This window comes from Leptosomus discolor, chromosome 2 (assembly GCF_034619465.1).
Source record: "Leptosomus discolor isolate bLepDis1 chromosome 2, bLepDis1.hap2, whole genome shotgun sequence".
In the NCBI taxonomy this organism is placed as follows: Eukaryota; Metazoa; Chordata; class Aves; order Leptosomiformes; family Leptosomidae; genus Leptosomus; species Leptosomus discolor.
The window spans coordinates 24544615-24569486 of record NC_141392.1 but is presented as its reverse complement, the minus strand read 5'-3'; the positions used below and the strand labels follow the sequence as shown (position 1 = coordinate 24569486).

General features: G+C 51.9%; 1 protein-coding gene across 1 annotated transcript; it reads left to right on the top strand.

The window, feature by feature from the left end:
• The first annotated feature begins 2724 nt into the window (after nt 1-2724).
• Nucleotides 2725-24722, top strand: MERTK (MER proto-oncogene, tyrosine kinase). Its single transcript, XM_086460767.1, has 19 exons — nt 2725-2794; nt 6492-6855; nt 7151-7251; nt 7490-7663; nt 9330-9416; nt 10112-10227; nt 12653-12836; nt 13135-13286; nt 17225-17378; nt 17732-17885; nt 19287-19372; nt 19480-19575; nt 19881-19961; nt 20272-20364; nt 20508-20626; nt 21577-21686; nt 21888-22047; nt 22431-22567; nt 24239-24722. The coding sequence occupies exons 1-19, from the start codon at nt 2725-2727 to the stop codon at nt 24720-24722; spliced, it is 2922 nt and encodes a 973-aa protein (XP_086316893.1).
• Nucleotides 24723-24872: the final 150 nt, after the last annotated feature.

Here is a 24872-nt window from a genome sequence, read left to right as displayed (position 1 = left end):
AGCGCCACGGGCTGAAAGCATGGCTCAGAAACGGCCGGTGCCTGTGCAGTTACCTGCACTCTGCTCTGCCCTCCTCCTTCGGAAGGGGAGAGGTAGGTGCTCCTTCCAGTGTGCTGTGCTACAGCACCTGGAGAGCTGTGAGCACAACTGGTTTAGCTGGTTTGGGGTCGGATCCTGGTGCTCAGACAGAGGAGACAGACAGTCTTTGTTTCTGATTAAAGGTTCTACCTTTGTTTTGGTCCTCCTTCCTTTGACATCAATTTTCTTTTTTCTTCTCCCACTGCCCTGTGAGGGGCTGTGAGGTATTTCTAGGGCCAAATGCCAGCTGATGCCCAGCCCCAGGCAGCGAAAACAGGGGATATTATTTGGGGAGATCTTGTGATTCTGGCCACACATGTACTTTGGGACCAAAAACCACAAGCTGCTTGTGTGGACACCCCAGCAACTGTTGAGCTTGGGCTCTGAGGCATGGAAGTATGTAATCTGCTCAGAGGAAGGCCATCAAGACTGCTCCCCAGCCTATATTCCATATGCTGTTGGAAGAAGACCGAGGATGGCAGCGTGCCAGGCAAGGTGGAAGTTGCATGTCAGCAACCCAAGAGCAACCAACATGGTCAGACTGTTTCCTGACAGCTGCTTCCAGACCTTTCCTATCAAAAACTTCGCCTGAGAGTTTCTCCTCTCCCTGCTTCTTTCTCTCCCTCCATGCACCAGCTTCTTCCTCACATCAAGCTGTGCCCAAATGAACTGCAACAAACCCTATTGAGCTGGAGACTAGTTCACACCAGCACTGAGCAACCTGCTGTAAAGAAATGACCCAAATTAGGGGATTTTAGAGAGCTACTTAAATCCTCTTTACATGCCCATGTGTTCTTATTGTTTGGGTTTTTTCCCTTTTCTTTCGTAGAAATTGCTCCTGCTTCCCTGCCCCTTGTTAGTGGGGCAATTATATGACATTATCCCAATGCGAGGAGCTGTTTCCACTCTGCAGCCCACAAAGTCCAAAGGCCTTTCCATTGCTTTGTTCCCAAAAATCGCAAAGCCAGCAGCAACAGGGAACGCAGCCAGATGAAAGTGCACCCATGCGGCAAAGGCTGACCACAAATGACAGCATGGTATCAACAGCCAGCCTGGAAAGACAGAGGGACAAATGCCTGTCCCTCCGGTTTCCTCCTACTTCCCTGAGTGACGTTGGATGCATGGGGAAAGTGCTCAAAATCTGGAGAAGAAGCGACACTGCTGAAGCTGCATGGGAGGCACTGGCTCTTAGGCACCGCTGAAGATGCTCAGTCTTCTTGCAGCAGCTTTGGTATATTTTGCTTCTCTTCTTTAATGCAGGCCTCTAGTGACACGCGCCCTTCCTTAGCTGCTGATCACTTCAAGATGTGAGAAGTTGTTGTGGAGCGAAAGAGGCGGCGAGGGGGAGAAGTTCAACCTCTGTCACCAAGGCCTGATACTATGCAGTGAATAAGCAGCTTAGCAAGTCAAAGAAGTCTAGGAGTGATTTGTTCTTTTTTTCACTGAACTTAGGACTTTTTTTCTTCCCAATTGGAAAAGATTTCAGACTGGGTTTTGTACTGTTCCTTTCTTTCTAACTGCCTGCGAAGTGCACTGCCCTTCCCAACTCTCATTGTAAATTATACCCAGAAATGAGCAGCTTCAACACAGAGCTGTCTTCTCGCCACATCTCTGTTTCCACAGTGTGCTGATGCTTACCTAGTGCTAATTGAACAAAATTTACATCTCTTTTCTTAACTTCAAAACTTTAGGAAGATTACAGCAGGCTGGTGGAGAAAAAGTTACACTTGTGTCATAGTTGCAAAGACTTTTATGTGCAGGGAGCAGAAAGGTTGCAGAGAGAAATACACTTGAGTCATATCAAGTCCAGTTGCTGGTTCCCCAAATCCCAGTCCCTTCCCCTGTGTGGTGGGGGAAACGCTAATGACCTCAATATGGCTTGTCTCAAACCTCTTCAAGCACAGCCAGTGTTCGGGTCAGGTTCTGAATGCCCAGAAACTCCCTCGTTTCCTTCCCGTGCCATCGGCAGACGTGTTCTGTTTCACTCCTTACATTAAACGGCTTGTGTTGCACATTGGTACCACGTTGGTTTTCCTACTTTTCTTCCCGCGGCTTGATTTTGTCTCTGTCCCCTTTTGTCCTGCCGTTCTGGTCTAGGTAAACGAGGAGGAGTGGTTCTTCCAGCACACCGTGCCCTTCCTAGCCTGCAACGCGGGGTCCTGTACCTGGTCCTCCGGGCAGCGACGACGTCCCCTCCTTCTCGGTGTGGGGCTCCGCAGGAAGGGGAAGAAAGGAGCTGCTCCTCAGAACATACAAGCACAGCCCCAACCACCTTCCTGGAGATAAATCCAGTCCCCCCCGCATAAAGAAGCTGTCCATCCGCGGACAACTGAAAGACAACTTCTTCTCCTAAGCACCAGCGATTGCACCCCACTATCTTCCCGGGGCCACCTTTGCGACCTGCCGGGCCAGCGCGGTGGGCCTTCGTGGGGCTGGGCCGAACCCCCGGAGCGCAGCGCAGCGCAGCCTGCCCCGGTGCTGCCCGCTCCCCGCCCCACGGCCAGGCCCCGCGGGCGGGAGGCGGGCCGGGGCCGGGGCCGGGGCCGGGCCGGGCCGGGCCGGGGCGGGGCGGCAGCGCGCTGGCGGAGCCTGAGGCGCGGCGGAGCGGAGCGGGGCCGCTGCCGGTGGCGGTGCCGGTGGCAGGCGATGGGCGCCGGGCGATGGGCGCTGCTCTGGGCGCTGCTGACGGCCCTTCGCCCGCCCCGCTGCGGGGCCGGTGAGTCCATGGGGAGCCCGGGGGAACACGGGGCTGGGGAGGGGGGCTGGCGCCCAGGACGGCCCGGGGATGGCGGGGCTGCTGGGGTGTCGGTGGAGGCGTCGGGGGTCCGACCAGGGGTGTTTGTCCGGGGCACGGGGAGCATTTTACCTGCTGCTTCATTTCACACTGCCAGCTGCTGGGGTGTTGCGTGGGCACCCCAGTGTCCCCCGCACCACCCCCCCACCCCCCCACCCCCCCCCCCCCGTCTCGCTGGGTCTGCGGACCTCAGCAAAGCTTAAATCCTGGGGCGGGGGGAGCTGAGCAGTGATTTCGTTGCGGGTTTTCGGTGGTAGCACATCTCTGCCAGCCCCAGAGAGAGTGGGTTTAACTGTCCTGGGACACAGCTCTGCCTCTGCAGCATGGTAGTGTCCCAGCATTTGGTTGATGTGATGTAGCTCTGCTTACTGGGGACAGGGACAAGCAGGGACCACAAGATGCAACAGATCAGCCGGTCTGGAATTTAACCCATTAGCTGTGAGCCAGCTGCGTACCAATGCTGGGAAAAATCACTGGGAAACGGTGTGGTTTGTGGCACAGGGACACGCTTTGGGGTGCTGTCAGTGTGCTGGCTTTTCGGCTCCACGTGCTTAGATACCTACACAAAGAAATGCAAAGAGGCAAAAGTAGGTTTTGGACTTAAAGTGTGCTGTCATCAGGGCTGACCGACATCAGGCTGTGAGCTGCTGGGAGTTTGTAGCCCGTGCTCAGGGGTGCTGCAGGGTCTCAGTGTTATCAGGGATCGGGGTTAGCAGGGAAGGCGGGGTGTTTGCTTTGGGCAGGGTGGAATTAAAAGTGTTGACTCTGTAACAGTGGGAATCTGCAGTGGGGGGAACCCACTGTGAACTAATCCTGATTTATTCAAACGGTGTTTGAACCCTGAGAATCTCTTTGGAAGTCAGATATGGCCCGGGGGGAAACTCACTCCTGACTGCGCCCAGGGGATGGGGAGACAGGAAACCTCGAAGGCAGGGGCTCTTCTTCCTCCTGCCTGTCAGGGCACAAAGATATGCTCAACAAGTGCCTGAGCAGAAAGCTGTTGTCAGCAGGTGAATTACTTCCAGTAATGGGAAATCCAGCGCTAGGGATGTAGGGAGCTTTTTGGCAGACCTGGGTGTTTTCTAATACCTTCCTTAGTGTGACTGCAGCAGAACTACTCGCTGTTTCAGCCACAGGGTGTGCAACTCCCTGCTTTTTGGGTTTTTATCCGTAATAAAGTATCTTGTGTCTAAGAGAGGGCAGATTTTCTAGTTGAAACTCTGTTCTTCAGGCTAGTAACAGAGAAAGGCATGCGGGACCTGCCAGGCTGCGCAGAAACGTCTGTCTTTGCTAGCACTTTCATTTTGTTGTGATCCCAGGTGTTTCAAGACAGCAGCACTGTACTTGCAAATGGATTTATTTCCATGCCAGCTTTTCCCTCAGGCCAAGCTGCGGTAAGCGAGGGGAGCCGCTCCAGTGCAGCAGGCACCCACGCAAGCACGCTGGCTTTCAGCTCCTCAGCTCTAGTGTGGGCTTTTAGAGCCAGCCTAAGCAAATCACTCTGGATGCAGGTAAGGGGTGTCCGCCACACAGGGCAAATCCCTTTGGAGACACTGTGAAGATACCCACATCCCAAACAGCTGGGCATGGAAGGGATACCCAAAGGCAGCACTAAATATGAGAAATTCCTGTTGTCACATGAGTCAGAGAGGAAAGTATTTCATTCCTGGGCCAGCAAACACCTCTTTCCACTTAATCGGTATAGAAAACGAGGCTAAGATCCTCTTTGCCTTTAAACTTGAAGCAGCCTGGGGGAGCAGAAATCACCCCAGAGCAGGCAGAGTGCTTGCCAAGTGCAGGGACTGCTGTCTCGCATCCGTGTCCTCCGCGGCCAGGGGTCCCTGCTGGGGAGCTGCTCTGGCCAGAGCTGGAAAGCTTTGAAATGGAACGTGAAAACAGCTGTTTGAGGTTGGATTGTGCCAGGCAGTGAGTGGCTCCAGCCTGGGTAGCCTCCGGGAAGAGCAGGGGAGGGGATTTGGGGTCGCTTGCTTGTTTGAATTTGGCAAATCTTTTTGGAGCTGTCTGGCAGTTTGAGAGCTGATGACCCAGCCTGCAAGTAAATGGCAGTCGGCTGCGTTTTGCAGCAGTCACATGGCCTTTGTTTGTGTTGGGATGGTAAAGCTTAGGAAGCAGGTTGGAAAAGCTTAGGGTCTTTTTTTTTTTTTTTTTTCTAAAAGGGAAACACATTGTTTTGTGCGAGAGCCAGGGAGAGCCTTGCGCTTTCTTCTGCACCACCAGGCTGGAAAGAACTTAAAATCCCTTCTCAAATTTCTGTCTAGAAGTAGCATTTCTTGAGGGTTAAAAATAGTGAGCAATTTAGCAGAGGAATATATCCAGCCTAAAAATTAGGTTGTGTTTCTTGGCTCTTGGGAAAGCACACTAGGCTCATGCCCCATTACTCACAATAGTAATGACGTAGCTTTAAAAACTTGTTGTTTGATGTTTGAGGACTAGGACCTGCCTCAAAACAAACTCATCTTAACACCGGTTAAATGAAAAGGTTGTGCTTTCTTCCTGCGGTATTATGTTTTAAATTGGGATTTTTTTTCTTTTTTCTTTTTTTTTTTCGGAAGAGGCAAATTAATTTAGTTGAAATTCCTGTCTGGCACAATGCCTTTGCTTGCTGAAAGCGGCAAGGGAGATTTGCCACTCCGCTCAGGATTTCTGTGAAAGCCTCAGGAAGCTCAGAAACAGTCTAGTAAAAGCATCTACTTGTGGTATATTCTCTAGATCTTATCTTTTAAAAAATACATAGTTTTGTCTGGGGGGGGGGAATTGCTTTGTATGGAGCTGCTCTGTCTTGTTCGTGGCTGGGGTGGGAAGTGCTAGGAGGGAGGGGGAAGACACTGTTACAGGACTGGGTATGTTCAGTGATTTGTAAGTGGGGGCACGAAGCCGTTAGAAAGAGCTGGTAAATAACCTTCCCTTGGGAAAAATGTCTGTAAAAAGACCCTGGGAGAACAACGCTAAATAGCAGCCAGCTCCTACACACTGTCTGAAGGCATTTCTTCATCTATCTGCAGCTGTTTGCCCCAGAAAAGCAGCTCAGTGAAGGCACTTAGCTTAGCAAGAGCTTTTGTGGTTGACTCCGAGAGCATCTACCTCTTTCAGAGCAGGTCACCCTGTCCTGGGAAGGGAGCAGCATCACCAGCAGAGAGCCTAAAATCAGAGAAATCCCTGCCTGAGACTCTTTCTCTGCCCCAGCTGAAAATGCTTGAGATGGGGCCCTGAAAGGGGTTTACTTGAGTAAAGTCCCAAATTCCTCCTGCCCAGGGATGCTTTTATATTGCCGTCCCAGGGGTGCGATGCAGCAGAAATAGCTCCTGCCTCTCCCCTGCTGAAAGAGAAGCAACCGAGCACTTTCTTTAGCCTGGGCTGCTCCCATTTATTTTAAAAAGGCTCTTTTTGGAGGTGCTGCTTCTACCTAGTCAGTCTTGGGACAGCCCTCAGCTCTGTGTTTCCTCCTTGGGGCTCTTACAAGAGGTCTCAGAGATTTTGAATTTTTGCAGCATCTGTAAATGAACTGCCTTTAATTATTAACAGAAGTGGTGAGGCTTTGCAGGGTTTTGGAGGGGCACTTGCTGGCTGGTGGTAACAAAATCAAGGTCTTCTCTTGCAGACGATGCTGACCGAAATCAAGGTCTAAGGCTGTACCTGTCAACACAGTCCCACCGCCCCAAGCGAAGCGTGACCACTGTTGGTCGCTGGCCTCACCAGAGCACAGACCAGCCCCAGGAGGAGCCCTCAGCCAGCTCTCTAGGACAGATTAAGTTTAACCCCACGGTGCGACACATCATGATTAACGAGCACAAAGATATCACATTTAATTGCTCCATCAAAGTACCTCAGCTGCTGCTCAGGCCAGATGCCCCAGGCATTTCTTTGTGGAAGGACGGGAGGGAGCTGCATGTACTGGACCGCATTGCCACCAGCCACTTTGAGATCTCTGATGAGGAGGAGGTGGCAATGACCTCCACCTTCAGGTAACCACCGCTGTCCTTCCTGGAGGGATGCCTTACAAGTTGGCTCCTGGGTAGAGACGGGAGGCCGGGCAGCTTGCAGGGGGCTTGGGACTGGGACTAGGATGGGCAGGCGCTCCCTAGTGCCCAAAGCCTGGCTTTGCAAGCCCAGCTTCTGCTAGGTGTGTGCTGTGGGCTGGTTGGTACAGATTGAAACACACCCCCAGGCTGGCATTGTTGCCATGTCCTCCTGCAGGAGCTGTGTGCAGGGCAAGGCTCCTGGCCAAAGCCCTGAAATGGTCTCTGTTCTCTCTGGCAGCATCCTTGCCGCCCAGCGGTCCGATAACGGCTCCTATGTCTGCAAACTCAACGTCTCTGGCACAGAGGTGGTGTCAGATCCGATCTCGGTGCAGCTGGAAGGTGAGCTGGAGGAGGGCCACAGTGGACACGCTGGAAGTGTGGAGCATTGTGCCCTGGCTGAGTGACAGCCCCGGTGACCATGATCTGGGAGCCGTGAGATGTCCTCCAGAAATGGGCAGTCCTGGATGGGAAGGGGCTTGTTGCCAGAGCTGGGTATAGCCCCTGGCAGGACAGTTTGGGGTTGTTATCGTGCTGTATTTTCTCTGAATCTCTTGCTTCTCTGCTTGCGCCCGTGCAGGGCTCCCACACTTCGTTCATCAGCCTGAGAAGCTGAATGTCACCAAGAACAGTCCCTTCAACCTCACATGCCAAGCCGTGGGCCCGCCAGAGCCTGTGGAGATCTACTGGTTTCGCAACAATGTCCGAGTCAATGAGAAGCCCCACATCTCCCCATCAGTCCTGACTGTGCCAGGTGAGCCCGGCAGCATCCTTGCCACAGCCAGCTGGGACACCTCCGTGTGGCTACTGGGAAGGGAAGGGCAGGGTAGGAAGGTATCTTGAGCCATCTCGTCAGCCTGTCCCCTTGGCCTTGCACCTCCTGTTAGGCAGGATCTGTGTTCCTGTGTGCTGTCACAAGGCCATTGCAGCCTGCTTTGTTTTGGTTTGGCATGGTGCATTGCTGACGCTTGGCCAGAAAGCTCAGTGCAGATACATTTCCCTGGCATAGAATGCAGCCATAGAATTGCATACAGCAGGACATGGGAGTCCAGCTTTGCAAGAGAGGTAGCACAGAGGTACCTGTTTGCAAAAATGAGTCCCAGCCTGTTACTGCTCCATCCTCAATGCTGGGAGCATGGCTCGGCCCAGCACCCTCTGTGCCACTTGTTTGGCAGCCCTGGGGACCACTCTGACAGGGGTCATCTGGTGGCAGCAACCCCCATCTGACCCTCTCTGGCTGCTGCCAGAAATTTCTTCCTCGGAAGAGGCAGGACACTCAAACCTCTCTTTCCTAGGCAAGAAGCAGATTTTTCTCCTAGCCATGCCAACAAGTACACTGCTGCTCGTATGGGCTGCTTTACTGGTGGACCCCTCTTAATGTCTCTGAAAGACCTGGAGTTGGCCCCTGCAGTGTGTCTCCATGCCAGCCTGGGAGAAAAAGGAGAGAAGTCCTTCATGTAACATAAAAACCATCATGGTTTTGCTGCAGAGGCAAAAGAGAGGAGGGATTTCTTGACTTGCTCATGAGGAGAAGGCCACTAGCTAATTAGCAGCCAGACTATAACTGACTCGTCTTGGCATTCAAAGGCAGGCTTTAAAAGGCAGTGAAAGCCGGAAGAAGTGACTCATTCCTCTTGGATGTTCTTGTATCCGGCTGGCACACACTAGATCGGGTCATTTGAACAGTCCCCCTCCTGGCCCAGGAGCCCTGTCGCACTGAGAGGCACTGCTGCTGGTGTGAGCAAATGCTCAGTGTGTCCGGAGCACTGTGGTGAGCCCTTCGCCTTGCAGCAGCAGCAAGCAATGTGCCCAGGCGGGACAGCCCTGCACCTCCAGTAAAGTCCTTCGCATGAGACGAAAATCCTGAGCGCTGTTGCTGCCCGGGGTCATCTCACACAGGCCATGCCAGCATCCCAGGGGAAAGAAGCAGCCGTCTGCACTCGGGTATTTCCAGTGGCCCCCAAAAGCAGTCGTTCTCCATTATCAGCTGGGAGATTTGAGCAATCTTCAAAAAGCAATAAGTCATCTGATTCAAGCCGTGGTGGTGGGCTCTTCTGCTTTCTGCCTTTCCCTTTTTGAACGCAAAACAAGTGCTTACTCAGGAGGTTGTGCAACGGCACCATAGAAATGTACGGTCCTGCCCGCTGTGCCATGTCTCGCACTGACGGCATGCTTGTGCTCACGGCGTGGAAGGTGGGTGAGCTGGATCACGGGGGTCACCCCCGGGCAGTCAGCACAGAAATGCCATGGAGGGGAGCAATGAGTGCAAAATAAAAGGTGTTTTGTGTTGCTGGAAAAAAATGAAGCGACAGTGCAAGAAAGGAAGCTGCAAGGGTTTTCTGTGAGCAGCAGGTGGAGAATTGGTGTGATTTGGGCATTGTGAAGGTCCAGCGAAGAGATCCTTGATTTTCCTCCTGCAGGTCTTAATGAAACGGCGTTGTTCAGCTGCGAGGCTCACAACAGTAAAGGACTGACCGCGTCCAACCCAGGGCAGGTCAATGTGAAAGGTAAGAGAGAATGTGATGCTCACGTTACATGTTGACTACATGTGGCCAAGCAGGAGCTGTCCTGGTCTCCACTCTTCCAAGTGCTCGTTCTGCACAAGCTGAAGGAGATATTTTTAGGACTCCCATACTTATTTTTCCTCATTTTAAACCTATATTTAAAATCAAGCGGGATGCATATAGTAGCATGGTCACCCAGTGTGGTTCTGTCATCCCAGTATGACTGCTGTGGGAGGAAGCACCAAAAAGCACATTTGAAAGCAGAACTGTCAGCCCCAGAGCAGGTTTCGGAAGGGCTGTATCACTCTTTTCCTTCCTTCACAACCAGGGCAGCGCTTGCAGTTTTCCGTAGGAAATCGTGGAAATTCCTGACATTCTTCATGGGAGCCACTCTGGCAACAGGAGAAATGTGTTCCCCAGAATATGTCATTGCTTCTAGGCAACCCAGAATGCTGTTTCAGCTCACAGATATAGAACATGGTCAAAATAGTCCTGCAAATTACGTTTTTCTGCTTCCCTGTCCAGTGGTCTGAAACATCCATGGTGCACTGATAGAGGATACTGCTGTGGCTGTAGCCAGGGCAGTACCTGGAGTTCACACACAGTCGGTCTGAGCCCCAGGAGCTGCCAGGGGGAAGCCAGTTGTGTCCTGTTTGTGCTCAGGCCTCCAATTGACTGCCGTTGGCTTTTCCCTGCAGGAATACCATCTGCACCTGACAGGGTGCATGTCCTCAACCGAACAGGCAATGGTATTGTGATATCCTGGGTGCCGGGCTTTGATGCATTCTCTGCCTTGAACAGCTGCAGTGTCCAGGTAAGCATCCATAACCCCCCTTGTCCCTGCAACCCGCTTCACATGGATGCTCTGAGGCAGGTGGAAATCAGTGTTGTTTGGCAAGAACTGCATGGATTTGATCAGAAAATTGAGTTAGATTTTCCCAGCGGCTTTGAAAGGAGAAGTTGGCACGTTGTCCCACCCACACCCTCCAGTCCAGGTGGCTAGGGAATTTGTGGTGGTGTGATGTTGAGGTAGTCCAAGTTGAGCAACAAGCAGTCCCAAGGTGCTGGGACCTGGGGCAGTCGGAGCACTGCTGAGGTGGACAGGAGGCTTGGAAGGAGCTACTGTAGACCAGCTTGGTGGTGTCTCACAAAAAGCGCCTTTGCTCTGCCCGCTGCAAGGGGGGATAGTTGGTGGAAGGGGTCGCACAGAGGGGCTGGTGCAGGGACCATGAAGCAGGCTTTTGTCCTGGGAACGGGGTGGTTGAGTAGGGGCAGAAACAAGGGGTGACGGGAACAAAGCAAGCCACCTGCCTGGAAGAGCCCATCTGGGCTCATGCTTGTGAACTGTGGGGGAGCAAGCTACAAGAATATCTTCCCTCAGGCAAGACAGTCAGGTTGTCATGAATTTTCATGGCTTGATGCCCAGAACTGCTCTAAGCAGAGATTTTGCAAGTCTTGAGTTGCTGCAGGCACGTGCTTGTCCTTGCTTTTACTTCCCGGTCAAACACTTCCCAACCAACCAGCCTTCCTGCTGTGGTTTGGAGGTGGAGGTTTCTGTTGGCTCTCCACTCCTTGCAAGGACTGGGAAGGAGCTGAGGGTTGCCTGTCTCCTGGACAAGTCAGGGAATGCCATCTCCATGGATACAGCCCTGGGAGTAGTTTACACCTGGTTTACAACTATCTGATGTTTCTGGCTTTCACAGTCAAGCCTATTGCTTGCTCTCTTGTGGATATGTTTTTTATACTGCCTAAGCTATACTCCGGTTGAGATAACGCGTGGAGAGAGGAGATGTTTGAAGCCAGGTAAAAGTGAAAGGAGTTACAGGGAGGAAAGGTACCAGAGCTAATATTAGCACTGCGTTCACTGCTGCCTTCCAGCTGGAGCTTTGGGAAGTGGGGTGGAGAGCCAAGGAATTTCCTATGACTTAACATTCACGGTCTGTCATTAGGAAATAGCCTTTCAAATTGGAAAATAAGACATGATATCTGGCAAAAACACAGCTGTGACTAAGCCTTTTTGCTCCTGTCCCTTTTGATAATCCCCTTGCTTGGGCAGTGTGGCCCACTGACTGAGTGACTCATTTCTGAGCACGCTGGTGCTTAAAAGGGAAGCTGTTGCTGTCGCACCTGCCAAGTTCAAGCTGTTTAAATCTGAAAAAAAGCCTGTTTTTTCAAAAACACGTTAATCTGATGGATTCACTCCAGAAGACAAGTTGAGGATTGAGATAGCAGAGCCGGACTCAACGCTCACAAGAACAGCTGGTCCCAGTGGTGCTTTCAGAAATGGCTTTCACGTTTAGCTGATCACCACTCACCTCCCTCAAAGCATCTAGCAACAGCTTGGGGACCTTCTCAGCTTTATGAGGCCTGTGTCGATGCTGAGACCATCCTGTGCTGGGCTACCCACAGGGTATGGTTGTTCCTCAAGCAGAAAGGCAGCTCTCCTGCCACCCCAAAACCATGCATGGAGGCTTTTGAGAGGACTGTATGACTTTCTGATTGTGGTTCACACTGAAACACGTCCTGTGGGTTGTCTTCCACTGTCTTGCTTGCACTGATGTCCCTTGTTCTTGCTCTTCCCTCTTTCCTCCCACCGTCCTGGCCCAGGCCACTCTCATCGTGCTTCCCACGAAATGAAACGCTTTCTGGAGAGCTGCAAGGGCTATGTGGGCATCTACATGGGTGCTCAACAGCCAGCCCTTTGGGGAGAGAGCAGTTTCTCTGTGTAAAAAGCATGACTTGTTTTTTGTCCCTGGAGTTCATCCGTGCTGCTAAACGTAATGATGGAGTCTGTCATGGTCTGTGATTCGTGCTGCGACATCTGATGGCAATAAGTACTGTGGCTTAATGATGTGTTGCACAAAAAAGGACTTTCTTTTCTTTGTTTGGTTGTGTGCTCCTTTTGCTCCATGCCACAAGAAAGAGCAAATCATCCCTCCCTCTTCCTTACTTCAGTGATGGTGATTTCACACATCTCTGCCATGTCCCCGCCACAACTCTTTCTTCTCTGTGTGCATTGGAGCCCTCGTCCTGGGCTCCGCAAAGGGCCTGCCATCAGCTTTCTGCTTGGCAGAGACGAGCCAGCATGCAGGAACAAGGCCCTGCCGATGTTTGGATGGGAGGCAGGGAGGAAGGGAGGGCTCTGGATCCTGTTTACCGATGTAAAATTCCTGCTACGCGTCTCACCCTGCAGGTTGCTGCTGATTAATCCCTGTTTGTGGACTGATTTTTCAATTAAGGTCAAGGAAGCTGTTCCACGAAGCAATGTCTCACTTCTGCTCCTCAGCACCTCGGTGCCTCCCCACCTGTATCACATCCAGCAGCTGGAGCCCATGGTGGACTATAACATCCGCGTTTCCTGCAGGAATGAAGTCGGCTGGTCGGCGTTTAGTCCCTGGATAAGCGCCAGCACCACTGAGGGAGGTAGGAAATGAGTAGTGAAGATTGAGAAGGGTTTCCCTGCCACAGTCGCACAGCTGTGCTTTGTGCAGGAGACCCTGAATGAAATGCTGGTCCAGAGTCATGGTTGCTTATGGTGTGGGACATCTCGACTCTGTTGATTGGGAAAAGGCTATTTACCCATGGGCAGTCACCTGCTGGAAATATTAAAGGCTGCAGGGAAAGCCATGTGCTTTCTGGCTGAGCTTACAGCTCATTTTCCATCAACCTACCATGTCCCATCCACCTGGCTCCCCTCACCTTCTTTCTCTGATTCCTGCAGCTCCGACCACCCCGCCACTGAACGTCACAGTGTCATTCAATGAATCCAGCTCCTTCCTGGAGATTCGATGGGTGAAGCCACCCCTGGGAAGGATCCACGGGGAACTGCAGGGCTATCACATCTGGTACAGGTGGCAGAACTCCAAGGGGTTGGTAAGTCACTGGGGAATTGGGGAGAATGGCTAAAGCCTAGAAAAAATCCCAGCAGGCATCAAGCAGGGATGCCCGGTTTGGTCTCGGTGCTTCCATATATTCTTTCCAATCTTATTTGTCTGCTGTCTTGTGCTTTCATCTGGGCTTTTTTATTACAAGTGGTCTCTCATGAATGTTTATGTAACTCATGGTAATGCCCTAAGTCATTGGGAAGAAGCAGTTCTGCATGAAGGAGACAAGAGGTTTGCTATCACAAGTCCTATTCTCTAAACTAGAAGTGAGATGCTCTTCCTGGTGTTGACAATCTTTGGTATGTCCCTTGGAGTGGCAGTCACGGTTTGGCAGCATCTCTTGGCCCTTTCAGCAATGGAGTCAATCGTAAGGTGTTTGGGAGAACTTGTTCCCTGGGTTTTGAGTCTTTCATTACTCAGATGGGATTTATTCCGTGCATTAGCTCATCTGCAAACCCAGGGCACGGAGTTTCATAGCTCAAGGAACATTTTGGGGCTGGGGGCCTGTCCATGAGCATATAAAGTCATCTCACACAACCTTACTTGCCTTTCCCAGGATTTGGGAAGTAGCCTTCAGGAATTTGCTAGGACGAGGTTGGCCTGACCTCTTGGGCAGTCCTAGCTCATCTCAGCTACTGGGCAAAAGAGCATCCCGACCAGGCTCTGCCAGTGGCCGGGGAGCCTCTGAATAATTGCGCAGATGTATCCAGCTGTCGCCTCTGCACTGTGGTTTGGTCTTCCTCTGTCCCAGGCTGAAAGCACAGAGAGGCACTGACAGCCTGAACCCGATGCGGAAAAAGTGACTCACACCCTATTTTTTGTAGGATGCTGCATTTTCTGTTCTCCTTTTGCGCCTCTGAAAAAGAGCATGTATAGATCCAGACCGAATGAAGTCAGGGAAAGAATATTATGGTCTTGTGACTAGCATGGAAAAAAAAAATGCTGACATATTTGTCATGTCTCAAGCACAAAGCAAAAAACAGGACTTGCGCTTTAAGCCCTGGGAGACTCTTTTTATTGTTGTTGTTGTTTCTTTATAAATTTCACCAGTCAAATGCTTATGTGGTGAAATTTCTGCTTGAGTTGCTGGTCAATAACTGTTCTCATTAACACTGGCTTTCAGGAGGCTCAAAAAAACCTCCCTAGTGGGGGGTGAGTTCAGGTGGGAAGTGGCTGTGCAAGGGACCTTGGGTCTTTGCAGACCAAAGGAAGCAGTTGTGCTTGTTGCTGGCTTGTTTCATCAGCCTCCAAGTTTTATGGAAGCCAAAAATGCATGTCAGAGCCAGCCAAGGGTAGGGGCCAGCATGTCTTTTTATAAGCTCTGTCGCAGAATTAAGAGCCACAGGAATGGCTTGAGCCTATGCTGGAACCTTTCTGCAGAGCAGCGTGGGCTAGTGCTGTTCCCAGTTCTCCTACACACCCCCAAGGGTCTCCTGAGTCGATGGACAGATAGTCTGAAGTGCAAGAGCAGCATGCTTGCTCTTGAGTGGAGCTCTGGTTTCTCAGAAATAAAGTCTCTGAGTTTTGGCTCTGGACAGGCTAAATACGAAATGCTGCAAAATAACCATTGGTTTAACAACCCCAGAGCAATAAAGACCAGAGTGGGGGGCAGTATTTCTGTGTCAGCAGGGCCACCTGCAGGCCTCCTCTTCTCCACAACCAGCTTAAAAACTATTGTACAAACTTCAAAAACAGTTGTTTTATTTTAATCTGAAACCAGCAGTTCTTATTTGAGCCAAGGCTGCCAGAGCCGGGACATGAAGAAATTCCTCAACTACCGCAAGACTCATAAAAAACCATTAACTTTGGCAGCGCTGTCCTGCCAGAATGGCTGTCTGCTTTGCCAGCATGCTCATGCTCTCCATGGTCTGCTTGATATCATCTGGGCTCTGTCCTCAGATGACACAGCAGAGCCATCTGCGATATGAAAGGATCTCGGGGCATTTTTAGGCTGGTGGTAGGGAAAGGATCTCGTGTGCGTTTCTGCTGAAGGATGCCATGAAGGCGAGGCGGGAGGAAAGCACGAGTGCGGGAGCAGAGGCAGCAGCGGGTATCAGCTCGCGCCGCTGCCCGATGTGTTTCGCATCCATTTCTGTGTGTCACAGTTTGAGGCTGGGCTGGCCACTAACCAATGACAGATGCTCTTTGTCAACCCCTCTCCCCTCCCAAAAGGGAAAAGGAGAAAGAACAAGGGAGAGAGACTTTACAGTTTGGAAAAGAAAACTAAAACAGCTTTAATGAAACAGTAACAATAAAAGAAAAGATAATAAGAAGAATAAGGAAATAATGAAATATATACAGTATGTACAAATATATACAAAACCAATACCGAACCCAACTCCCCCCACCCTGATGACAATATGTCACCACCACACTGCAGGGCTGGCACTGGGGCAGTCCCAGGCTGGACACGGCAGCAGACAGGGACGGGATGCAGGAGCTGGACTGAGGCACTGGATTCAGGGATGCACGGATTGGGATTGACGATAGAACAGACAGAGTCCTCCTCAGATGTCAGCCATTGAAGAAGAGAGTAAGAGGGCGAGACCCTCGTGATCTCTCAGCTTTATACTGAATATGATGTATATGGGATGGAATACTCTGTTGGTCAGGTTTGGGTCACCTGTCCAGTTCACTCCTCCCTGTAGGTGCGACCCTTTTCACTCCCGGCACCCCAACATGGAGTACAAGATTTAGCAGTGACCTTGGTCGCTACAAGAACAAGTATAAGCAAAGGCCTCTCTGCATCCCATTCCTTGGTACGAACTATAAACATCAGGTCTTATCACTGCTAGGAGCAGTCACTGTCTGGAAAAACATGCTGCTATTTCAGAGAATGCTGTTAGTTAGAGGAGACTTAACTGAAAAGTTAAAGCACTAAACCAGAATTAGTTCTGATTTAGCCCAAACCAGGACACTGTGGCTTTTTTATGACTGCAAACAGAAACAGGTTCTTTCTGAGCAGCTCCAATTTCCTCCTCCTTGCCCACCAATCCCCCTCGGCTGCTGCTTTTGCTCAGCCACATGACGTTCAGCCAGGGTAAGGAGCTGGGCTCTGCTGGCTGCAGCAGCCTGCCACATGTTTTGGACACCGCTGGGCAGCTGTTTTGCAGCTGGGGTCAGCAGAGAGAAGCAGCAGCAGCACTTTGTCAGCTGAAGAAGACCAGGAAATTATGGGAAATTTGCAGGGAAAGACTCACTTGTGTTCTTACTGAGGAAAAAAGGTCTGTGCCACAGAGCAGGCTGCCTCTTGCCATATTAGCAGGCACGGAAACACACCCTTAAAACTGGAAATATTATTAGCTTGACACAAAAACCACAGACAGAAAATATCTGCCCTAAGATCTTTCTGTGGCAGGGCACTTGAACAATCAAGCCAGGAGCTCTGCGGCTGAAAGTGGTCGGAGGTGCTCTGTGGAGGAGTGCCGATGGTGAGCACCGAGGCTCTGCAGGTGCCGAGGCTTGCGGGGCTGCCCAACATGGGCTGTGGGCATCCCTGGCTGGCAGCGAAGAGGGGTGCGAGCCTCCGCTGGCCAGGCTGACTGCAATGAGGGCTGGGGGTCAAAATCCATGTTACCAGCAGTGCTTATGAAAATGCACTTCTTTCCTTGCGAGATTGCTTTCCTGCCTCTTTTCTGGCTGAGGTTGCTGGTCCTGCTGCTGTTGACAAGTAAAGAGCAACAGTGGCACAAGGTTTGAACGGGAAACGCTGCTCAGCCCCTTTACAGATCCCATCCGGCTCTTGCAGGCAGGGCTATTATTCTCTGTAAATAGCTTGGTGCTGCATTTCCTCTGGGCTTGTGGAAGCAAAGCAACGCAGAAGTTTGACAAGGGGACAATTCTCAATAAATCTCCACGTTCCCCTACTGCTGCAGGATGGGCTGTAGTCTCCCCCAGCCCAGGCTTTTCTTCCCTTCCCCTCTCCAGCAGAACATCTCCGCTGAAGCCCGGCAGAACTCCAGCATGGCCATCCTGCCCGTGGTGGCCACCAACGCCACCTGCTCTATCCGTGTGGCTGCTGTCACCAAGGGGGGAGTGGGACCTTTCAGCAGTCCGGTGGAGGTCTTCGTCCCTGACAGCGGTAAGGAGATGCTTGTTCCTGCTTGTGCAGTGTGGGTGCAGGGGAGGATGATAGGGAGGCATGCAAGGCCTGCTTTTCTTGCCTGGCCAAGGCCATTAGGCATCACTCCATCCTCCTTCAGACGCCTTCCTCATCAGCCAGGCTATTGGCCAAGAATCTGGGGCATTCAGCATGCTTTGGTAGCCAGAAGAGACTTGCTCTCCCTGTGCAACCTTGGTCCTTGTGCCCTCTTCTCCTGTGTAAGCCTTTGGGCTCTACTGAGTTTGGTTTCAGCCCCTGGGAAATCCTCCCCGAGTCACTGGGTGCTGCAGGCTGACCCTTTCACTGCCTTCATTAATGGGATATTTTCTTAGGATTGGTAACCTCAGCCCCCTCTTCGACTCCAGCCTCCGGGAACACAGACTCCTTTATCGTAGCCCTGGGCTTTATCTGCGGGACAATTGCTGTCGGGCTGATCCTCTGCTTGTCCGTGGTCATCCAGAAAAGATGTGTGGAAACAAAATACGGGTAAGCCAAAGGGAAACCAGCTTGCAGAGGTGCTCCGAGCTGGGCAAGTTGCAGGTGCATGGGGCATGGGCAGGCAGGGTGGGTGGCCAGCAGCCCATGCCAGGCTTGGGGACAAGGTTTGTCTCTGGTACTGACATTGCCGCAAATGGCGTTTTTTTATCCCTGTGGTGAGGGACTAAGTGTATTTTTATTGCAGCAATGGTACTTCCCCTCCCTTCCTTAGCTCAGCAGTTCACCTTTCGCTTGCTATTCCTATTTTTAAAGGGAAGTAAACTTGTGCAACTTGGTGTGGGAGGGTGGCCTCGACATTTTGACACAGAGGTGAGAGAGCAGAGATGTATAATATACTGTGTCCTGTGGCCTAGAGAAACACCTTGTCACACGCTAAACCTGTCTTGGTCCAATGGCTAAGCATGGCACCAGCCCTGCCAGGCAGAGAGACTGGCACTGGACTGCGTAAGTGGGGTTTTAATAGTGTGGACAAGGGGCTGTTTGGTGCTGCAATAAGGCAATGCGACTCACTGACCCTTGTGAATTGCTAAGTGGCATCCCTGTGCTACTGGTTTTCTTAGACCGTCGTGGTGCTAGCAGCTTTTCTTTAAGCGCTATCACTTGGGTGTCCGCTGCCAGACTGGAAATGTGATATAATTAGCTCCTTTGGAAGAGCATTATTTCAGTAAGGGAGTTTATTGAACTGGCTAAGGAACTACTGAACTGCCTACTGTTCTCTCCCATGGCCTCAGCCCCATCCCAGTTTGGAAACTGGTAGTATGTAAGGAACCCTTTCCTAACTGGTGCAGCATTGTTGCTCTTTCCTTGTGTTGCTAGCTCCCTGGGAGCTCTTGAGCATCTGCTGTGGTTTTGTTTGCTGGAGCTGGACCCCTGCACAGCCTCACATGAGAGGGGCTGCACAGCATCTCCTAGCAGCGTGCCCATCACCACTGTTTCGGGGCCCAGGTGTGAAGCTTCCTTTGGAGTTTTTTTTGGGTAACAGATGGGGGTTGCACGTGCTGACAGAGAGCACCGACAGGCTGAAGTTGTGCATCGGGCCAGAGAAGAGATTGCTTTAGGAGGTGGTAGATCTGGGCACCGTATTCCTACCGGTAAAGACTGCTCTCTGAAAAGGAAACGAGTTTCCCATTTCCTCCCCAAAAAACCTCTGTGACTCACTCCTTGACACATCAGCCTTGTTTATTAAGTGTCTGTTTTGCTCAGACGTTGTAAGCAATGGCACTGATCCAGTAAGACGGAAATGAAAAAGATTAGGGTGAATATGCATTTCCCTCTTTACTGCCCATACCCCTGGTAGAGCTGTGGTTGCCCAGCCCTGTAGCGGCGGTTCCTTCTTCGGAGGAGAAGCAGCCACACATGGCTGAGCAGGGTCTGTTTCTGTCCCACCAGGAATGCTTTCAGCAGGAACAACTCGGAGCTGGCGGTGAACTACACAGCCAAGAAGTCCTACTGCCGGAGAGCCATTGAACTTACATGTAAGTATATTATTTTATTCTTCTGCAAGGAGGTTGACTGGGATATCGCAGCAGCAATATGTCTGCAGGTTGGAGGTGACCTGAACTCCTGTTCCCCTCTCCCGCAGTGGGCAGCCTGGGTGTCAGCAGTGAGCTCCAGCAGAAGCTGCAGGATGTTGTTGTGGACAGAAATGCCCTCAGCCTGGGGAAGGTCCTGGGAGAGGGTGAGTGCTGGAGCTTGAGAGCTGGGGATTGACATACGGGGTAGGGGCAGGCACTGTTACGTACATCATCCCCCAGCTCCAGGCCCAGGGGATGTTGGGGAGATGGTGGGTCAAGATGACCAAGTGCCAGTACCCCTGGGTTCATGTCCTCCTTCTGCCACTGATGAGACACAAGCCTCCCCTGTAGCCTTTTGGGGATGAGGTCTCCATCTTAAAGCATTTCAGATCTTCGAGGACAGAGTGGTGTTCTGAAAGGTGGTGCTTTGGGCTGTGGATAAAGTGCTTGCTTCTTTCCTGTGGTGCAGGGGAGTTCGGGTCAGTGATGGAGGGGCATCTCAGCCAGCCTGAAGGCATCCCACAGAAGGTGGCTGTGAAGACCATGAAGTGTAAGTTGTCACCCTGGCCTCTCAGAACTTGATGTTGTTTGTCCCAGCAGGTGCTGGCATTCCTGCTACCTGTCTCAGCTGTTCTCTCTGCATCCTGGCACCATTTTGTGTGGATGCTGGCCTCTGCCACAGCTCCTGGTGGCAGTCAGGAAGGGACACTCACATCAGACAGCCAAGGATGGCAGAGACATCCTGATGGTCCCTTGCCCCTGACCCATGAAGAGCTGTGCTGTGAAGGGAGATGGGAGCAGTGATTAGGAATGTTAAAGCTCTTGGAGTTTGAAACCTCCCCTTTTTCTCTGCTTCCCAGTGGATAACTTTTCCCAAAGGGAGATAGAAGAGTTCCTCAGTGAAGCAGCATGCATGAAGGACTTCGACCATCCCAATGTCATCAAACTCCTAGGTATGGGCTGTCACTTCCCACCCTCCAGCTGGGATTTGGGCTGGGGAGCTAGACTGAGGAGCGCTCGAGTCCCACACAGATGTCTGCAGGGGGAGTGTGGTGCCTTTGCCCACAGGGCTGTGCAACCTGTCTGTGTTTTCCAGGCGTGTGCATCGAGCTGAGCTCCCAGCAGGTCCCCAAGCCCATGGTGATTCTCCCGTTCATGAAATATGGTGACCTGCACAGCTTCCTGCTTCGCTCGCGGCTGGAGATGGCCCCCCAGGTAATGAGCACAGAGCGCAGAGGGCCCTGTGTCTGCGAGGAGCAAGGTGGGACCATGCCTCTTTTGGGGACAAATCTGCCTTTGTTTTTTGAGAACATAATAAGACTTGGTTCTAGGCCTGCTTCCTGCCTTTGTCAGGTGGCAGCGGTGGGATCCAGCTCCACAAAAGCCTGTGGGATTCTCGCCTTCCCTTCTCCAGGCTGTCTCAGCTCCTCCTTGTACACTATCTCCTCCAGCCCCATCTTGGTGGTCTCCTGTGGGCTTGCTCCAACATGGTTTTTTCCTACTGAGGAGCTCCAAATGGGACAAAGCATCCAGATGTGTCCTCACGAGTGCCAAATTAAGGGGAAGAATAGTTTCTCTTGACCTGCTGGCTGCACTCTTGCTAATGCAGCCTGCCGCTAGGTTGGCATTCGTTGGCGCAAAGACCGACTGCTGAACCACGGTCAACTTGCTCTACACCAGGGTCCTTTTCTGCAGAGCTGTTTTCTAGCCAAAAATGTGTGATCTGAAGGCAGCCAATGGGAAAGACAAGAAGAACACAATGTCTGGTTGCAGGCTGTACTCCAGAGATGTGGAAGGAGGAGGCAGAGGTGGGAAAGGTATCCACTGCTACAGCAAGCCACAGCGAGTGTGGTTTACCGGGCTGGGCTCCTCTGGCCAGTGGCACAGCCTGGCAAACAGCGCTTGGGATTATTGCTAAAACAACTGTTCCCACATCTGCAGCTCCTGCAGGCTTGTGATTCAATAAATCTTACAGTCTAAGGACGTTAGACCAACGGGGATGAGAGAGGCCACAGTGGCTGCTGCTGTGGGCTTCTGGTGCTCTCCAAAGCCAGGGAGACCACTAGGATGTCAGCCGGCAGCCCTGGACAGAGAAGCCTTTCAGATCAAACAAAATGTGCTTCCCAAAGGGCTTACGCTGTCTAACCCGCACCTTCCCTTCCCAGTTTGTGCCCCTGCAGACACTGGTGAAGTTCATGGTTGATATCGCTCTGGGGATGGAGTATCTGAGCAGTCGGCACTTTCTCCACAGGGATTTGGCGGCTCGAAACTGCATGTGAGTTTGTTTTCCTCTGTGTCGTCCTGGATAGGTGAACTCCAGTGGAAGCCCTGTGGTTTTACAGCACAACTTGGCTTCCTTCAGTAAAACCTCCCTTGGTCTTGAGAGAAATGGGAAAAGAGCTCAGCCTCAGGTTTCTGCTTCAGAATTTGGCATGTCAAAATTTTCTGTTTTGTCATTCCTGTTTCCACCTGACAGGTTACGGGATGACATGACGGTGTGCGTGGCAGACTTTGGTTTGTCAAAGAAGATTTACAGTGGCGATTACTACCGTCAGGGCCGAATAGCAAAAATGCCAGTGAAGTGGATTGCCATCGAGTCCCTGGCTGACCGCGTCTATACCACCAAGAGTGATGTGGTAGGTCCACGTGGCTGGGCAGCCAGGCAGCTGGAGGCGAGAGCTGGGGACCAATCCCTGGGTTGAGTCGTCCACCCTTGCCATGTGTGCTTCACTTGTTTGTGTACCCTGGAAGGGCAAAGCCAGAGGAGCTGTCGGTAACAGAACACGCTGACCTTTCGCTGCCTGCCCAGCCTCCTGGAATAGGTTTATTGAGTGGGCTGCTCGCCTCTTCTGTGGTGTTGCTTATTATTTCCAATTTTGGGGAGGGCAGGACTGGAGCAACAACTCTTAGCATTGTGTGAAGGCCCAGTGGACGCTGGGCAGTGACCTTTCCCCATGAAAAGATTCATTCATTCCTCCTGGAAATGTCCTTTCAATGTGCTTTCCCTTTGTCCTCGCAGTGGGCATTTGGCGTTACCATGTGGGAGATAGCGACCCGAGGGATGACCCCCTACCCAGGAGTGCAGAACCATGAGATCTATGAGTACCTCTTCCACGGGCAGCGCCTGAAAAAGCCTGAGGACTGCTTGGATGAGCTGTGAGTATTGGAACCCTGGTTTTGGGTTTGCTCTCTGTCTGCTTGCAGATGACCTGTGCATCGCTTGCCCTTAGCTGAGGTAGGTGGTTTCTGTGGAGTGCTGCTCCGTGTGCTCTGTGGCTTGCAGTTGCTGATGTCCTTTCTTTAAGGACATGACAACTACTTGCGCTGTGGACTTGTGGCATAGCACTAAATTTGGCTGAAAGCCTGCAAAGCTGTTCATCACAGTGAAATTAAAGACCGTTCTGACGTGCCCATGCTCCCACCTGCTGCAAACCTCCTGTCCAAGTAGAGTAAGACAGGTCTGTGTCAGAGAGGGAGTCACCTTCCGCCTCATCCCCTCCATTTCTCACACAGACCCCAGAAACAACAGTTGTTAAAGACTGGATATTAGAAGAAATGGCAAGGATTTAACCTTTTCTTCCTTGTGGGGTTGCCAGGCAGGGAGTTTACAAGAACGCACGTGCAGGTTGGCTCGCAGAGGAAAGACGGCCAGAGTGGTGTGGGTAAAATTTTAAATGAAAATATCACAGAAACAAAACCTACAAATCCCTTCATATTTGCATAATCTCCCGAGTTTTGACGTGTCTCATGAAAGCCAGATCCCAGAGCAGAGCAGCGTATCACCTAGGGAGGAAGAAGCATCTTCTTAACTCCAGGCGAACAGGCGCACAGAACTCCCAACGAATGTCCCGGGAGAAAGCAAAGTGTTTGCCGGGCTGGCACAGAGGGCTGACAGGCTGGGCTGTTGGCAGCTGGTGACGTGGGAAGTGCTGAGGTCGCCTCTCTGGTCCTGCGGGGACAGGAGCAGTGCCCTCTGCAGTTTGTGGTGGAGAAATCAGACTTCTTCGTAATTTTATTTTTTAATTTTTATTAAGACAGTTTTGGCCAGCAGGTCTTGGCTGGTAATGCTCTTCTCTGCCCCACAAAACTCCCTTTAGTTACTCAGGGCCCTTCAGTGCCTAAAATCTATGAATCTGGAAAGGGAAAATGTGGAAACCTCAAAACTTTGCATTTCTGAGCAGCTCAGCAAGGGTTTTTCTCCCAAGTTTACTTCCTGAGTTTTTCTCCAGTGCCATTAGAGCTGAAAATACATGCCATGGCTAAGAGCTGCAAATACAAAAACAGTTAAACTAGCAAAGCTGCTCAGTGTCACACAAAGGTTCCTACAAGGCCCCTCTCCAACTCTTGTCCCTGAAGTAAGCGGCAAAGAAACCTTTTCTGGGGTCCAGCCTGCCAGAGGGCAGCAGAGGCAGCGTGTGCCCAGCAGTGACCTGCTTGCAGGGAGGTGCTGGGAGTTTCCAGCATGCCCTGACACCAGCCTAGGAACAGGCACCTACGGTAAGGACAGGAGAAGGACTCAGTGTCCCGGGAGCAGAACTGAGATGTTCCCAGGGAGCAGATCACAGGGCTGCAGCTGGCTGCCTCTGCCTGACCCCCAGCGAGTGCCAGGCACTGCAAGAGACTTCCAACAGCAGCTTGGGCTTATCAGTCCCTGCAGTTTGGGCAAACAGCCTAAGTGGGGAGGAGTTGTTTTTGCTTTGTTTTAATGCAGAGCAGCTCAGGGCTTGCCCAGTTTGCAGAGAAGCAGGGGATTAGCCCCAGTACATCCCCTAATCCTACACCTGGGAACATCCTCTGCAATAACCACACTTCTCTCCCGATTTCCAGGTACGAAATAATGTTTGCATGCTGGAGAGCTGACCCTGCCACCCGTCCGACGTTCTCACAGCTGAAGGTCCATCTGGAGAAGCTGCTAGAAAACCTCCCGGCCATCAGGGGATCCAGAGACATCATCTACATCAACACCAGCTTGCCTGAGGACAGCCCAGACTCTACCCAGGATTCAGGCTTCCCCCAAGCAGACTCTGATTTGGACCCTGGGGACATTGCTGAGCGCTGCTCCCCCCAAGCGGAGGTGGCGATGGTGGCTGTGGATGTCCACCACAATGAACAATGTGAGACGAGGTACGTCCTGGAGGAGCAGCTCAGCAGCCCTGTGGAGGAGGAGGCCTACATCCCGCTGCTGCCTGACGGGGTGGCTGCCGGCAAGGGTTCGACGTGGACCGAGGCCAGCACTTTGCCCGCCGGCAGCTCGCTCGCACTGGAACTGCCACAGGATAGCTGTGTGGAGGACTCGGAAGTGCTGCTGTGAAAGGGGGAACCTGCGCAGAGCGGCGTGTAAATGGGCTCTGAGAAAAGGACAGAGAGGGTATATTTTAATAAAGCATCAGCTGTTTTATTTCTTCCTGCGTGATTTTCATGGTGGAGTCTAGCCCTTCCCGAGATTTCTTTCCTGGGCTGA